The sequence below is a fragment of the Drosophila yakuba genome, chromosome 2R (genome assembly GCF_016746365.2).
Source record: "Drosophila yakuba strain Tai18E2 chromosome 2R, Prin_Dyak_Tai18E2_2.1, whole genome shotgun sequence".
Taxonomy (NCBI): Eukaryota; Metazoa; Arthropoda; class Insecta; order Diptera; family Drosophilidae; genus Drosophila; species Drosophila yakuba.
In genome coordinates, this window is record NC_052528.2 from 23,423,286 (window position 1) to 23,437,011 (window position 13,726).

The 13,726-nt window shown below is 49.0% G+C and overlaps 3 protein-coding genes across 11 annotated transcripts in view; 2 read left to right on the plus strand and 1 right to left on the minus strand.

Annotated features, from left to right (window-relative positions):
* Nucleotides 1-183: 183 nt before the first annotated feature.
* LOC6532133 (sodium/potassium-transporting ATPase subunit beta-1-interacting protein) lies at nucleotides 184-7,296 on the plus strand. 3 transcript variants are annotated; one of them, XM_039373063.1, is made up of 8 exons: nucleotides 188-275; nucleotides 1,286-1,674; nucleotides 1,748-1,885; nucleotides 1,949-2,029; nucleotides 2,093-2,284; nucleotides 2,346-2,406; nucleotides 3,182-3,236; nucleotides 5,873-6,028. In XM_039373063.1, exons 2-8 carry the CDS (start codon nucleotides 1,615-1,617, stop codon nucleotides 5,883-5,885), a joined length of 600 nt encoding a protein of 199 aa, XP_039228997.1. In that variant the 5' UTR covers nucleotides 188-275; nucleotides 1,286-1,614; the 3' UTR covers nucleotides 5,886-6,028. The 3 variants fall into 3 exon arrangements, with proteins under 3 accessions (XP_015051713.1, XP_002092909.1, XP_039228997.1); XM_015196227.3 differs by lacking the exon at nucleotides 3,182-3,236 and having other exon boundaries at nucleotides 184-275; nucleotides 5,873-7,296; XM_002092873.4 differs by lacking the exon at nucleotides 5,873-6,028 and having other exon boundaries at nucleotides 187-275; nucleotides 3,182-5,593.
* Nucleotides 7,297-7,343: 47 nt separating this feature from the next.
* Nucleotides 7,344-9,679, minus strand: LOC6532135 (angiotensin-converting enzyme). Its single transcript, XM_002092875.3, has 4 exons — nucleotides 8,562-9,679; nucleotides 7,898-8,464; nucleotides 7,525-7,838; nucleotides 7,344-7,463 (listed from the first exon to the last, which is right to left on the minus strand). The coding sequence occupies exons 1-4, from the start codon at nucleotides 9,548-9,550 to the stop codon at nucleotides 7,447-7,449; spliced, it is 1,887 nt and encodes a 628-aa protein (XP_002092911.1). The 5' UTR covers nucleotides 9,551-9,679; the 3' UTR covers nucleotides 7,344-7,446.
* A 570-nt stretch (nucleotides 9,680-10,249) lies between these two features.
* The window catches only part of LOC6532136 (sodium channel protein 60E), a 30,971-nt gene continuing 27,494 nt past the window's right edge, over nucleotides 10,250-13,726 (plus strand). For all 7 annotated transcript variants that reach the window (XR_005560775.1, XR_006245142.1, XM_039373056.1 and 4 more), the window contains exons 1-3: nucleotides 10,250-10,389; nucleotides 11,099-11,243; nucleotides 12,835-13,372. Coding sequence is in view for 5 of the 7 variants with exons in the window: in XM_039373056.1 (XP_039228990.1) it covers nucleotides 13,336-13,372 (37 nt within the window). In the remaining 2 variants the exon portion in view is untranslated. The remainder of the gene's footprint in view (nucleotides 10,390-11,098; nucleotides 11,244-12,834; nucleotides 13,373-13,726) is intronic.

The following is a 13,726-nucleotide window of genomic DNA, read 5'->3' on the forward strand; positions in this document are numbered from 1 at the left end:
AACCAAAATCACGCCGTTCCTTTTTTTTTCCAATCAACACCTATTTGGACTTGGAATGCTAAAACAGTTGTATATTTTATACTTTGTTTATGGTAGATGACATTTGAAAAGTAACGGAAAATACCATTTCTAACGATTGGTATTTCTCAAAACTGAAATGGTATTTTTTTTGGCGTTTTCTTTCAGGTCGGAAGGTTTTTTATCGTTTGTAGCACGGTCACACTGCTCAGTTATTTCAATTGTTTGTCCCGTTTGCTCGCGCACTTGTTCCCAGCGTAAGTCCGAAAAGCGTTAATTTCCGAGATAATAAATCGCCGTGGCTGCGTATTATGTAAAGTGGAGTGGTGCTGTGTCGATTTCGCTGCGTTAGGGCCGTTCCAAACATATGGAATCTAAATGCAGCGTATCTCTCGCTCCTGCCCATGTGTGTGTGTGTGTTTGTGTGCATGGTTGTAGTGGGGCTTCCGTGTCGCAAGTGGAAAACAAATGAAATTGAGTTCTCGGTTTGAGTCATATTCGAGTGACAAATAAAGCGCGTCATGCGTTGTCCATTGAATTACAGTTTAATTTGATTACCGGGTGCCGCCAAGCTACGTCCAATCACCGATCGATCTGTGAGGGGCCTCAAATATAGACATGGCGTACTCGCACTGGAATGGAGATGCGGGAGCATCTCTGGCTGTGTCTGTGTGCTAATTAATTAATTGCTCATACTTGACCTGGACACTAAGCAGACGCTGTTGAAATCCACAATACATACAATACATATATATAACACTTTTGTGCTCGCGTAGATGAAATGGGCGAAAATAGTGCGTGCTTGGTTCAGTTCAAGTTACGTGAGCCCCTCGCTTCGAGTGTGTTGGTAGGGAGCATTCCGTGTGCGCGAGTGTGTGTGAGCAGCGGTGTGGGGCACGGGCAGTACCTCTGTGCTCGTACCTAGGTGGAATAGTTTGGTACCCATGACTTTGCCAGGGCAAGATAATTCTATTAATTACTATCTTCATATGGTGATTTATTTAGAGTTGTTTTTAAAATAACTTGCTCAGCTCACTTGGTGGTTCATGCTGAATTAGAATTTATAGATAAAATATTTCTGGAACCTCTCATCTTCAGGAAATTTAGGAAGCATGACTCAAGTTATATTCATCAAATCATGAACCCCCAGTGCAGTACCCGAGGTTCCAGGAACTAGTACCCTCGCCAGCTCTGTTTAAGCAGGGATTCTCTCGGTAGCGCAGTTCATTTGGCTTAATTTCTCTTTATTTACTCTCGGTTCACACAGATCAGGTTTTGTTCGCTGCTCGACGGGGCAGCTGCATTCTTTCTCGCTCCCACCCTGCCCCTGGAAACCCCTGCACCTGTTCGTTCTCGAGGTGCGAGCGAGAGGCCAAGAGGCAGAGGTAGAGCGGCACTTGCCACGCTTGACTTGCAGCAGGTCTGCAGGCGACGCGGAAATGCCACTAGGAGACCCAGCTACAGCCGCCGATAGCCACCAGTTCCAGTCCCGATAAGGCCACGATAGACTGAAGTAGACAGCTAGCTGGAAAGACAGATAGCGACGGGGAGAGCGGATTTATTTATTATTCAAATTCTGAATGGAATGACGATGTGATGGGCTCGTGCTCGTGTACGCGGCGACACTTTTTGCTGTCAATATGCTTCCTGCAAGTGGTGAGTAGTCAGCGCTCCGGATGATTAAAATTACAATTCGAAATCTACAACCGCTACAAACCGCTTTCCCTAGATAACGATTATCGAGCGTCAGGTATTCGACTTCCTCGGATACATGTGGGCGCCCATCCTAGTGAACTTTTTCCACATTCTGTTCATCATATTCGGGTTTTACGGCGCCTACCACTTTCGCGTTAAATACATCATCACCGTAAGTGCCCTGATTACCATATCTATGCGATAACCCCAATTTATTTTGTGTGCCCGCCTGCAGTATCTAATATGGAACTTCCTGTGGATCGGGTGGAACGCCTTCCTCATTTGCTTCTACTTAAATGTGGGGCAGTTGAACAGGGTGAGTTAACATAGCTCCATGAGAGACATATCTCTGCTCAACTAGGCGGATCTCTCTTCACAGGACAGTGACCTGCTCAACCTGGGCACAGGCAGCGTATCCTGGTTCGAAGCGAATGGATACGGCTGCAAGCCCTCCTACAACATGGCCGCAGACGATTCGTTCCGTCCCCAACGGCCGGAGCGCGTGGAAGGCTGCCTGCTGGACTACCCGCTGGTGGAGATCACCCACTCGGGAGTGCAGTGCGCTCTGGCGGTAAGTGCTCTACTGGATTAAGTTGCCTGAATTGCGTAAATTGTCTCGCCCACTCCCACAGCTGCTCGGCATACTCGGTGCGATTCTGATTAGTTGCATATTTCTTGACGAGGACGACAGATGTAAGTGGCGCTCTCTGAATGCGAATACGAAACATGCTCGTCTGTCATAAACATCACTAACCGGGAACGGTCATTGCTAACCCCTCTCATCCCCATAAGATTTTTCACTTTCGGGTCTCACTGTGCACTGTGGTGTTTGTTTCCTTTTCTCCCAAAGCCTGCAATATTCCTCTATGTGTAAGCAATGTTTGTAAAGTTGTCATCGAGAATTCAGTCAATTGCTTATTGTTATTCTCGATTATATCAGGATGTCGATAAGAAGGCTCTTGCCTCCCTACCCAAAAACCCGCAACCTGGAATGCGACTGTACCCCCAGAAAATTATGGTTTCGATTTAAACATAAATTGTATCCTATATTAACCATTATGACGTGTCCATTTGAATTGTGAGCATCTATACATATGCCTTAAAAACATTTTACTCACATACCATATAATCGTATTGTTATTCATGTTATGTATTTGTCATTACTCATAATCAAGAAATCAGAAATATTGTATCTGCATATGGACAGCGACACTGTGCAGCTCTAAGCAAAGTTGAAAGAGATGCTCCGAAATGAATTACATGATATCAAATGTGAATGTCAAAAATCCTGTGTTTTACAAATAGCTGCAGAAAGAACATAAAAACATATTCATTTACACAAATAACAGGCTAAATTAATTACTTTTGACTAGTTCTATAATTAGTAAAGTGCTGCACAGTGTCCTGATACCTCCGATGTTTTCCTCAGTTAATTGTTAAAGCATCTTAATCAATTTCTGGTTTTCAGTCGATTTCATGAACGGCGACGCGAAGAGTCCACAGCATACCGTGGTGCACCCAATGTACGTGAGCTATACAAGTATACCCACAACATCCGCAAGCGCCACCATGCAATCAAATAAGCATCTGCAACTGCAGCACCAGCAGCCGCAGCAGAACTCACTGAAACTCTATCATCATCAGCAACAGCAGCAACCCAAACTACACCACTTCAATAAGAACTACCAGTTGAGCGGCAGCAACAATAATACACTGAACAATAATCTCCACCAGCGCGCGCCTGCGCTACTGCCGCCAAACACAACAAATAACCGCAGCGCATCATTCCAACCCCAAAGTCACCCCTCAAACAACCATGTAACCCAGCGCACAGGCGGAGAGGGGAGCAACTGCAGTAGCCTACGCCGCCATCGACAGCACCACTCCAAGGCAGCCGTCAGCCCCAGTCCCATGTCCCCCCAGACCACGCCGTCGCTCTCGTACGCCTCCCTGCAAAACTCGAGCCCCTACCTAGCCGGGAACTCCCTAAGCAACAGCAACTACAGCATATTCCAGAGCCCCGACTCGCTCCAGGGCAGTTCTCATTTCGCCCGCATTCATCACAAGCCCCGGCCGCCAAAATCTGATTATCCTATTTCTGCAGAATGCAATCCGGGCATGGCCATATCCCCGCCCGTCCGTCCGCTCGATCGCTTGTCGCGCAGTCTTGAGGACGACGAAGACAACTTTTCGCTGCAACAATTTGCTCCCGGAGAACACGGTGTCACCTACGTCCCTTTTCAAAGTCCCACTCCAAACAGTCTTTTTCTGGGCGAGAACAACAACGCCCAGCCTCACCTCGTCTTCCACTCCAACTCTCGCTCTAGTTCCAACAACAACGCCTATCCCTACGACCAGAACGGGCTGCCCTCTTCCCTCCGTCTGGGGTCAAATTCCAATGCCCGACGACCGACTCACATTCCTCTGCCCACGGTGCCCATGCACAACTGCCAGGAAGTGCAAAATGATGAGGACGCCGATGGCGAGTCCGAGCCAGACCACGATCAGATGCTGACGCCCCCGCCTCCGCCGGTAGTGCGGCCTCACATCCATCAGCGCTTGGGTCAGGCGCCCTACCTAGATCTCTCTCCGGAAGTGGCCGAGCGCTATGCAATTCCCAGCAAGATTGGACCCGGACTTCCCATTCAAGTGCCCCTCCCCGTCCCCCATGGGTCGCCCATGGTACGTCGCAGTAACCGTCGACCAAGGCCATCGAATCCCGTGAACTTCTGCGACCAGATTCGCGCTACACCTCCTGGTTACGTGGTACGCGCTCAGAGCGACGATCGCCTAATGGAGCAGGTCGAGGCTGAGGCTGAGGCTGCTCCGCACGTGAATCGTCGGAGCGGTCGCGGCGGTAGCGGTCAAAAGTCCCGTCCTCGTTCTTTCTGCAACTCGATAGTGGGCGTGCAGGGTTAGACTTAAGTACGTCCCGCTGCACTTGCTCCTCCTCTCTCTTACTTATGCTTTCTGCCTAGGCAGGATGGCTGTTACTAACTCTACCAGGATCACTCGATCCCTAAACACATAAAACCCTTCATATACATAGGTGTTGCTGTTTCTTTGTTGTGCCTAACCAGCCGGCTAACCTGGCTAAGAACAGGTCCTAACCTTAGCTTCCCATGCAGGCGTTTATCGATTTGAATGATGCCTTGCTGAGCTGACTTTAATTGTGTAAATCTAATTATTAATTCACATACGTGCGAACAGTAGAGACTTTCCTCGAATTGTGATAGAAGGCGTGGAAAGTCGTGACAAAGTGCAAGCCTAACAATTTTTATGTTGATCTGTGATAACTGAAAACAAACATGAACGACAAACGATTATTTAAAAAACGAAAATGTCACAAAATCATTATCAAGAAAAGGATATGACAATTTGTTGAGAATACGAGCAAGATAAATGAAATTTTGAGCCAATTGCAACCAGATGCCTTGGATGAATGACGGAATAGAGATTAGAATATACAACATATATATACCGATGTTATGTGCGGGAGAGCGCAGCCTCCCCAAGAGTTGCCTTTTGTTGTTTAACTAGTAATACATATGAATGTATTTGCCCTTGATTACGAAATGTACTACGATGCAAACTTTAGTTGTCGAACGCAAACAAGAAGTTGCCTATTCCGTTAAGTGTGAGATTCGTTATACAAGCGCAAGCAAACGTAAAAACGTTTAGAATTATGTATAGAAATGTTAAATCTAGTATTAAGCTTGAGGCCACAAAATGCATAAGCAGAGCAGATCTAAATCCATTTAGCGTAGACACTACTGTTTTAGATAGATCCCCCATCTTTAGCCATGCGAGTTGCGCTGACTGGTGCCAATTCTCGATGAGATTGAAAACGTTTCCAATAAAAATGTTCATTTACACCATACTACGGGTAATCTATCTCTGTGTCGGAAGCCTTTCTCGTAGCCGATCCTTCTATCCTCCTAAGTTGCTCTCCTACTGGTAGCTGGCTTTTTGTAGCATTTGTGGCTCTAACCAACCGCTAACCATTGACTCTCTCCGAACGTAGCTAATCCAACTTGTTTAACAGCTCCAATCACAAAAGCACACTCAAAAATAAGCCAAGGTAACTTTGAGCATTGTATCCGCGGCTTAACGCTCTTAACAATCTCCCACTGATCCTATATTGTTTTCCCCGGCGCAGTGAAGCATATTAGCAAGCAGTCTAAACACCGCCAGTCGCTGTACTCCATCGAATTCGGCAGCAGCACCGACACCATCCGGCATGGCGGCCACTCCTTGGGACTGGGCGATCCCCGGGGCGACCAAGACGGCGGCGAACTGAGTCCCAAGCCGATGACTCCACGGCGCGTCAAGCGGCGATCGGTCATGGCACGCGGCACCCAAGGAAGGCAGTCAAATGGAGGAGGCTCTAGTAGGCGCTCATACCACGGATCAAGCGGCACCCTGCGATCCAAGCACGGACACAGTGTACGTGGAGGCGGAGCAGACAGCAGTAGCGGAAGCTATGTGAGGAGCAGCACTCGGAGCTCCCGCCGGAAGTATCACCAGAACCCGGTGACTAAGATCATCGACCAGCAGCTACAGCAGCAGCAGCCGCACCTGGGTTCCTTCCACCGTCAGGATAAACTCTCACTGACTGCCTCCAATCTGCAGTCACTCAACAATGACTTTGTAAACAACACCAATGCTTCCGGCAGCCAACTGGGAAGTCTGGGCAAACCCAACGAGCACTACTACCACAGCTACCGCAAAAACATTCCGCTGGACCCCATCTACTACAATACCAACGGTCTAGGAGCGCTGGAGGAGCCGCCGAGCCTTCCGCCGCCGCCACCACTGCCATCTGCTGCTGCAGCATCAACTCTGCACGCGGGCGGTGGAGGGCACTACAACCCCAGTTATCAGCACTCCACGACGCACCTAAACGACGTTGGCCACGCTCCCGATGAAGCGTACAACAATCGACCGCCCTCAGTGCGCTCCAGCTACTCGAATTTTCACGGCTCACGGCCACTCTCCACCGCCTACGGGAATGCCGCTGGCGAGAACGTATTCGCTGGACTGAACGGTGCCAGCGCCAGTCCACCGCAGGCTCCTTGTACGCCGCCCCTCTACCAACAGCATCCCATGCAACTGCAACTACAACAACAGCAGCAGCAGCAGTATCCTCCACCGCCGCCAATGGATCCGGCGCCTGCTTACGTCAGCACCATGTCATTCTCCAAAAGGACTGCCTCGCGGGAAAGCATCCGCTCCATGGCCTTTCTCAACAACGGTCCGCCCGCCTACAATCTTAACTACCACACGCCGCCCGACTCGGAGACGACCATGTAGTCCTCTATTGGGATGTGGTCTTCATCGTCGCACATGGATCTTGAATTAAACATAATCTTCATCAAGCCATCACCCCAGGCCCAAATCATATAATATCTTGTGCAACAAGCCAAGGCAACCACTTCGTGCTTTAACCACATGGATAGCTTATACTTGATCCGTAATATAACGATATCTGTAGTGCTTAATTTATACGTAAGTTTCTGTCGTTTTACCAAAGTGCCTTTGTAAATAAATACTTAAAATAATGGATCGGTTATTTAAATATCAGAACAGATTGTTTTCATAAATACGGCAAAAAAGAAAACTCATTAATGTTTGCTGTTCATTTAGATCATTTTCTCAATACTAAATTGTTTATGTTCATATATATTTCATCTTAGGTATTTGGTTTATATATATCGGTAGATACCTGGGGTCCTAGTCCCTCCGACACACTGAAAAAAAGTAGGAAGACTTGTGACACTACAAGTGTTGGATATCTCCACCGATACTCACATTCATCTGCATCCCAGCCCGGCTCGATGTCCATCTGCTTGTTGCGCTCCTTCAGCCACGTGAAAAGTGGGGCAAAGTACTCAAGGATAGCGCGTCCGCTCAACTTTCGCTCCCCGGTGGCTATCTCCATGACATCCCGCCAGTGCCGAGTGGCTCCCAGCTGCATCATGTCGCTAATCTTCTTGCCTGCCTCTTTGCTGTCGTAGAAATCGCAATTGTGAAGTGGAAAATTGGGATCACCGGGCTTGTACTGGCCACTTGCCAGGCAAAAGGAACGGTAGAACTGGAAACCCAGGATCTCGGCCAGAAATTTTCTGTAGGAGTCGGGGAATAGAAAATTCTTAGCCATCAAATACAAGTGATGCAAACTGACTTGGTGTTGGAGGTTTCCGGATTTAACCCGCGATAGAACTTGAAATCCAGATCGAAGTCCTTGTTAAGGCGTTTTATTGGCGGCTGAACTCCGGCGTATTTGTCCTGGAGGCCCCAGTAGGCGCAGTTATAGTCCTTTACTCCGATCCGCCCGTCCATAACGTCCACGAGGAACTTGTCATTGATGAAGTACTGGGGCACGGCTATCAAGGTGTGCACACCCATGCGGAAGAGGCGGTTAAGGGACTGCTCCTCCGTAAGGCTGTCGTTCAGCAGGATGTGGAGGCGGTGCAGGTGACGTGGAGTGCCTGAAGCCAGTATGACTGTTTCCGCTATGGCAGCTCCAAAACCAGGACATGGCTCCGTGTCCAGACCAAACGGCAGTTGCATCTTGTAGAGGTGGTACTGCAGTTCGGCCATCGTGCCGTGAATCTGCATCATCTTCTTGTAGTCCAGTTTGGGGCAGTAGCGCAGCGCCACGTCCGGCGGAAAGTAAAACACCTGCGACTTGCACTCAGCACCGCCTTCCTCGTCGTTCATCCGGCGGGAAAAGCGGTCGTAAAAAATGCTGTCACCGAAAAATGAGTTATTTTTAATATATAAATTTAAAATATAAATTTATCCTTTTTTTTTTTTAATTTAAATTTAATGTCAATACTACTTACTTCGGCATCACCATTAAGCCCAACGATTCAAAAAACTCGGCGGCCTTGCGGTTGATTTTGACGGGCGTCACCAGGACCTCCTCCAGACGGCGATGAACAGAAGGCAACTGGTGCTGTCTGCCTTGGTGCGGTGTGCGAAAGAACTGGTGGGGGTACCAGTCCTGCGACAGGATCTGGTCCATAATGGGAGCGGAGATGGCGCCATCGCTCTTTGTGTCCGCCTTTGGGTATGTATTTTGCACCTCGCGACGCAAGTAGGCGTGCAGTTCCCGGTAGAGCGGCATTATCTCCCACACGACCGCCTCCATTTCAGCTTGGAAGTTCTCCGTGTCGTAGTTGAGGTACCATGTGCGCGAGGGCGTCACATGTCCGTTGTAGGTGGCAGCGATTCGCAGAAGCCGAACGTAGCCGATAAACGTGTTCTTGGCCACGTCCTTCTCGTTGATGGCCTTGCGCCAGGCCTTCCAGTTGGCGACCAGATCCTCGTATAACTTGGTGTGCATGTTCTTGTTAACGATCTGCGGGTACATGGCCAGCGAACCACGGGTGGAGCAGTCCTCGTAGAGACAGACCAGTGGTCCGTTGACAAAGTTATGAATCTGGCGCAGAAGGTCCTTGGCCTGCTCGTAGTCCTTTGGCCGCAGGCCCTGCAGCTGCAACTTGGCCATTCGCTGCACGCGCCTGCGAAGAAGTGGGTCATCCAACTCAGCCACTGACACAACGCTGAGGTTGCCCGCCAAGTCGTAAAATAGTCGATACGTCTCCGCCTCTACCTCCTGCTTGGAGTTGAGAACCTGTCCGCCCAGCGGCGACTTTCCCTTGGCCGTGAGCTGCACAAAGATCCTGCGGTTCAGACTCCACACGTGGCGCATGCGGTCTCTGGCTCTATCCAGAATGCGTTTGGTAGCCAGTTCATAGTTGGATTGGCAGACTCCGAAGGTTACGGTGAGCAGAAGGACCAGTGACACTCCTAAAAATGGCAACCGCATTTTGACTTTGCTGGCTTCCGTTTCGCCTTGATAAGGTTATCTGAGTGCCTTCGAATGCGACTTGGGATTTGGATTAGCTTCCGACTCTGGTGGCAGCTCGAGCAGAACTGAGTCGGCACTGCCAGTCGAGCCGCAGGCTTATCATTCCAAGTCCGGGGCATAGAGCTTATCTGCAATTGCGAAAGAAGCCCAGCTGGCGATCTCCCCAAGCAAACGTTGCGTATACGTTACGTGCTTGTTCTGACATTACGTATACGCTGAGTGTGCCAGCCCGAGGCGGAAATCGCAGTGGACAAGGCGGAGAAGGGAGGCCATCCTTACACCATTTTGGACTGATGAACAGCGTCCGCATGCTGCTGGTTTTGTTAGCCAGTGGCCCATATTCAAGCTAAATCATTTTGACATATTCCTTCCGAGGAAGGGACAGCGGCGGTAGTCCTTTGCCCCGCGGTGCAGCAGCGGAGGCTTCGGAATTTAAATCGGAGAAATAGAGGGAACTTCGTCGTCGCTCGTGTGGCATGTGGCACGGCATTTGTTTATGCCGGCTGACCTACAAGCAAACGCGAGGGCGCAGGGGGAGACCGAGCACGAAGCCGAGCGTGAGAGCATTTCCCGCGCGAGTCCTTTTCGAGAGAATAGTGGGAAGTTCGCGTGTGTATTTTTTCATCGCTCTGCATCGTGGTCGCCCTGCAGATTACGTCAAACGGAAAGGAAACCCGTTAGCCGAGCTCAGTCTCCGACGAACCTTAGAACCGAGCAGTCGCCATGCGAGCGCACGTACTTACAGTGGCCCAGTGTCATAGTGTCCTAGTGTGAAGTGAAAAAAACCAAGGAATATGGTAAAAAGTGAAAAGTGAAAGGCAGTGAAAAGCCTAAAAGGGCATGGAACATAACGCAGAACTCGCACACACACAGCCGCACAGCCAAGCGCGTTACCATCGCAAGTGCATTCGGTGAAAATTCTTCAGCGCCCAAAAATAGAGTGAAATGTGTGCTGCATATTGTTGTTGCTGCTGCTGAGTGGGTGAAGGGTGGTGGAGGGGGAGGGGCCACGACGGAAACTAACCTACATTTTCGCGCTCTTTCGCACGCTTTTGCTGACACACACACAGACACACGTGCGCTGGCAGGGAGGCCACCGTGCTATCTCTTTCGCACTCACCCTTTGGGCCGCGAAAGAAATCAACAGTAAATTGTAATAACACTTCTTAGACTGCCAGTACGCTCGTATATATGTGTGTGTGTGTGTGCGTGTGTCAAACAATGTGCGTGCCCGAAGTTTTTTGCTTTGTTCTGTTTCTGTTTTTGTTGGTGGTTCCGTTTCAACTTCCCCACCCACTCACATTCACATTGTTGCACAGTTGCGACTAAATAAAAATGTAATTAATGTAAAATAAAATCAAATAAAACACAGCAGCAGGCGCAAAAACAACTGGATCGGGAATAGTGAGTGCGCCAGTGTTGGGAAGTCGATGTTAAAGTGCGAGTGAAGGTGTACGTGTTCACGTGTGAAAGTGTGTAAGTGTGCCTTGTGTGCGTGTGTTGCAGGCCCAAGAAAGTGAAATACGAAAATAGAAATAGAAATTGCCGGAGTGCAAGCACACAAGCGATTACATAAAGCCCCGCTATCATCCCGAACATCCGACAACTGCAGCCAGCGGAGAATAAAAAAACTGATGGCCGTAGCTTAAAGGTAAAATCGAAAATTCAAACGCGTGTGCGTGTGCTAGTGCATGGAGGGAAGTTTGGGTTCCAACACAACAACAATGTCCTGGCCATAAATTAGCCCTTGATGTGCACTTAACTAGGTGGCCACACTTTCGCTTCGTTTCGTTTCGAATCGCTTCGTTCTGTTCACACGAAAGAGAGAGCAAAAATGGCGGAAGGGGACCGAGAACAAAATTCGTAGCACAACTTTAGGGGCCAACTGGCAAAGCTCTGCCAGCCGCACTTTTATGAGCCAACTTTAAAACCAACCGCTGGTCACGCCCAGAAAGCAGAGACCAGAAACAGAAGCGAGTATCCCCGCCCCTAAGGGGAAGACCCCACCAAACAATTGAAAGCCAACAACACACTGTTTAATGCCTCGAGCGCCGCTCTCATTGTTGTAATAAAAGTGTTTTTGCCGATTTGTGTGTGTGTCCGGACAGACCAGCAAATGCAGGTGGATCTCCAATGGCACACGACCGCCCAGCCTCCAGGCGTAATGGCACATCCCTGCCACTGCCAGCGAATTTCCGCCAGCAAACATCACATCAACTGCCATAACGGGGCGGTGGAAACTTGATATTGAATATTTTATGGGCGCCTTCATCTACCGCTTTTCCATTTTTGCTGCCAGTTGCGAGTTGCCAGTTGCTCGCAGACGTGTCAAGAAGTTTGCGAGGAACACAACAGGAAGCACCGGCCTACACAAGCACCTACACACCCATACTCACCCATACACATGCCCATATAGTATATGCACAACAATGCCGGGAGCAGCATCAACAAAGCGCTGAGCAATAAGCAGCCCCCGCCCCTCCCCGCCCCACGCCCCACTTCCCACGCCACTGCCCACGCAACCTCATTGCTTCTTCGTTGGGCGCCATTTATCAATTCTTGTATCTTACTTGTGTTGTGTGTGTGTGTCTGTGCGGGCGATGCTAGATTGTGTGTATGGGTATGCCCATAATGTTAATTAACTTTATCTCGCCCAAGCTTTAAGACTTAAAGCGGCACTCATTTCCCGGCCCTCGTCCCAATCCGCATCCTCCCCCTTCAGGTGTTTATCTCTTCCGTTACGCACATTACACATACGTAAGTCGAGTGAGTCGTTACGTTGCGTATACGTACTGCACTCGCAGAAAGCTGTTTCTCGAGGAAGTATACATTCGGTGCTGATTGCTATTTTGGTTTCATGTAACGAAATCCGTAAATTTGTTTCTCTTTTTAATTGCCTTGTTTTCATTTACCAGCTTTTTCCCCTAGTAATTGGATTGTCCAGTCTGAAATAAAGAGGCAGACTGTAGGGGTAGTATAATAAACAGAGTTTACAAATATATTTTATCGTATGTTTGGTTTATTTTGGTTACCCTTGGAACAATATCTTGTTTTTTTCTGTGTGTAAGCCGTGCGCATTGGTGCGGGTGCTTTGAGCTGTCGGGGATTAGCGCGCTACCAATTACCGTTACATGACACGACGCAGAGCAATTGCCGGCAGAGGCGATTTAATTTACTCTCATTCCCCCTTCTTACATAAGCTTAAATCTTTCCACTTACATTGAAATCTTTCTTTCGTTTAGAAAACATACGCATCGCGTCGCATCGCATCGCAAAATGTAAAGCAATAATCAGCACAACAAAGCCAAAGCTCACAATAGAAGTAGACGAGGCGGAGGAACTGAGCTGGGGCGATGCCAAATGCCATTATTGGAAACGGTCGTAGTCATAAGATTTGCATAGTATAGCAATAGCAGAAGACATCATGAAAGCCCCCAGCGTGATAAGCACAGCAACAAAAGCAACAGCAATAGTAGATACTAGGCACAACATGGTTAACAAAGGGAACGGTGACAATATTATCGGTAAACTGAGCGATCCGCTCGCTTGAAAAGTGAGATAGACATATGACTAGTGTTCGAAAGTCGAGTGAGAAGCCTGGCAAGAGAGAGCGCGACCGAGGCATGCAGCTGCCCTAAGGACCTCGCCCAGGACGACGACGAGGACGACGACGAGGCTAAGGACCAAGAAGCAACCGCAACCAGAGACAGCAGCACCCAACAAAACGACGACAATCAGTCAAGATGAGTGATGATCAAGCGACGTCCAACGATGAGAAAGGTGAGTCCCCTAAACCGCTAAGCCCTCCTGATACTGCTATTGATAGTTTTCCAAGCCACCCGGCCTCATAAATATTATTCCCGAGGTGTCCAGCGGGGAGTTGGAGGAGTAAGCGGAAGGCCATCAAATCTGTATGCGGGAGTGTGCAAGGTCAGGAGGGCAGGTGTCACAGGGCAGGACTTGTGCTCCGCCTCCTCCTCCTTCCTCAATCAGCTCCTCCGACATCCTGACAACGACACCTGCACGCCAACCAAAGAGACTCGTGCACAGTGGTTGTGGAAGCCCAGTTGTCGCATGACTGAAGTTACAGGATTTCTTTCTATAGAGTTATTACACTTGTACTTTTAATTCTAC

Excerpts from the sequence above, each read along its gene's own strand:
- LOC6532133 (XM_002092873.4), top strand. The coding sequence starts at position 1,615 with ATGGGCTCGTGCTCGTGTACGCGGCGACACTTTTTGCTGTCAATATGC. Across the intron at positions 1,675-1,747 it reads CAATATGCTTCCTGCAAGTG|ATAACGATTATCGAGCGTCA; the intron begins GTGAGTAGTCAG and ends CGCTTTCCCTAG. Across the intron at positions 2,285-2,345 it reads GAGTGCAGTGCGCTCTGGCG|CTGCTCGGCATACTCGGTGC; the intron begins GTAAGTGCTCTA and ends CCACTCCCACAG.
- LOC6532135 (XM_002092875.3), bottom strand. The coding sequence starts at position 9,550 with ATGCGGTTGCCATTTTTAGGAGTGTCACTGGTCCTTCTGCTCACCGTA. Across the intron at positions 8,465-8,561 it reads GGCTTAATGGTGATGCCGAA|CATTTTTTACGACCGCTTTT; the intron begins GTAAGTAGTATT and ends TTTCGGTGACAG. Across the intron at positions 7,839-7,897 it reads CCGGAAACCTCCAACACCAA|AAAATTTCTGGCCGAGATCC; the intron begins GTCAGTTTGCAT and ends CGACTCCTACAG.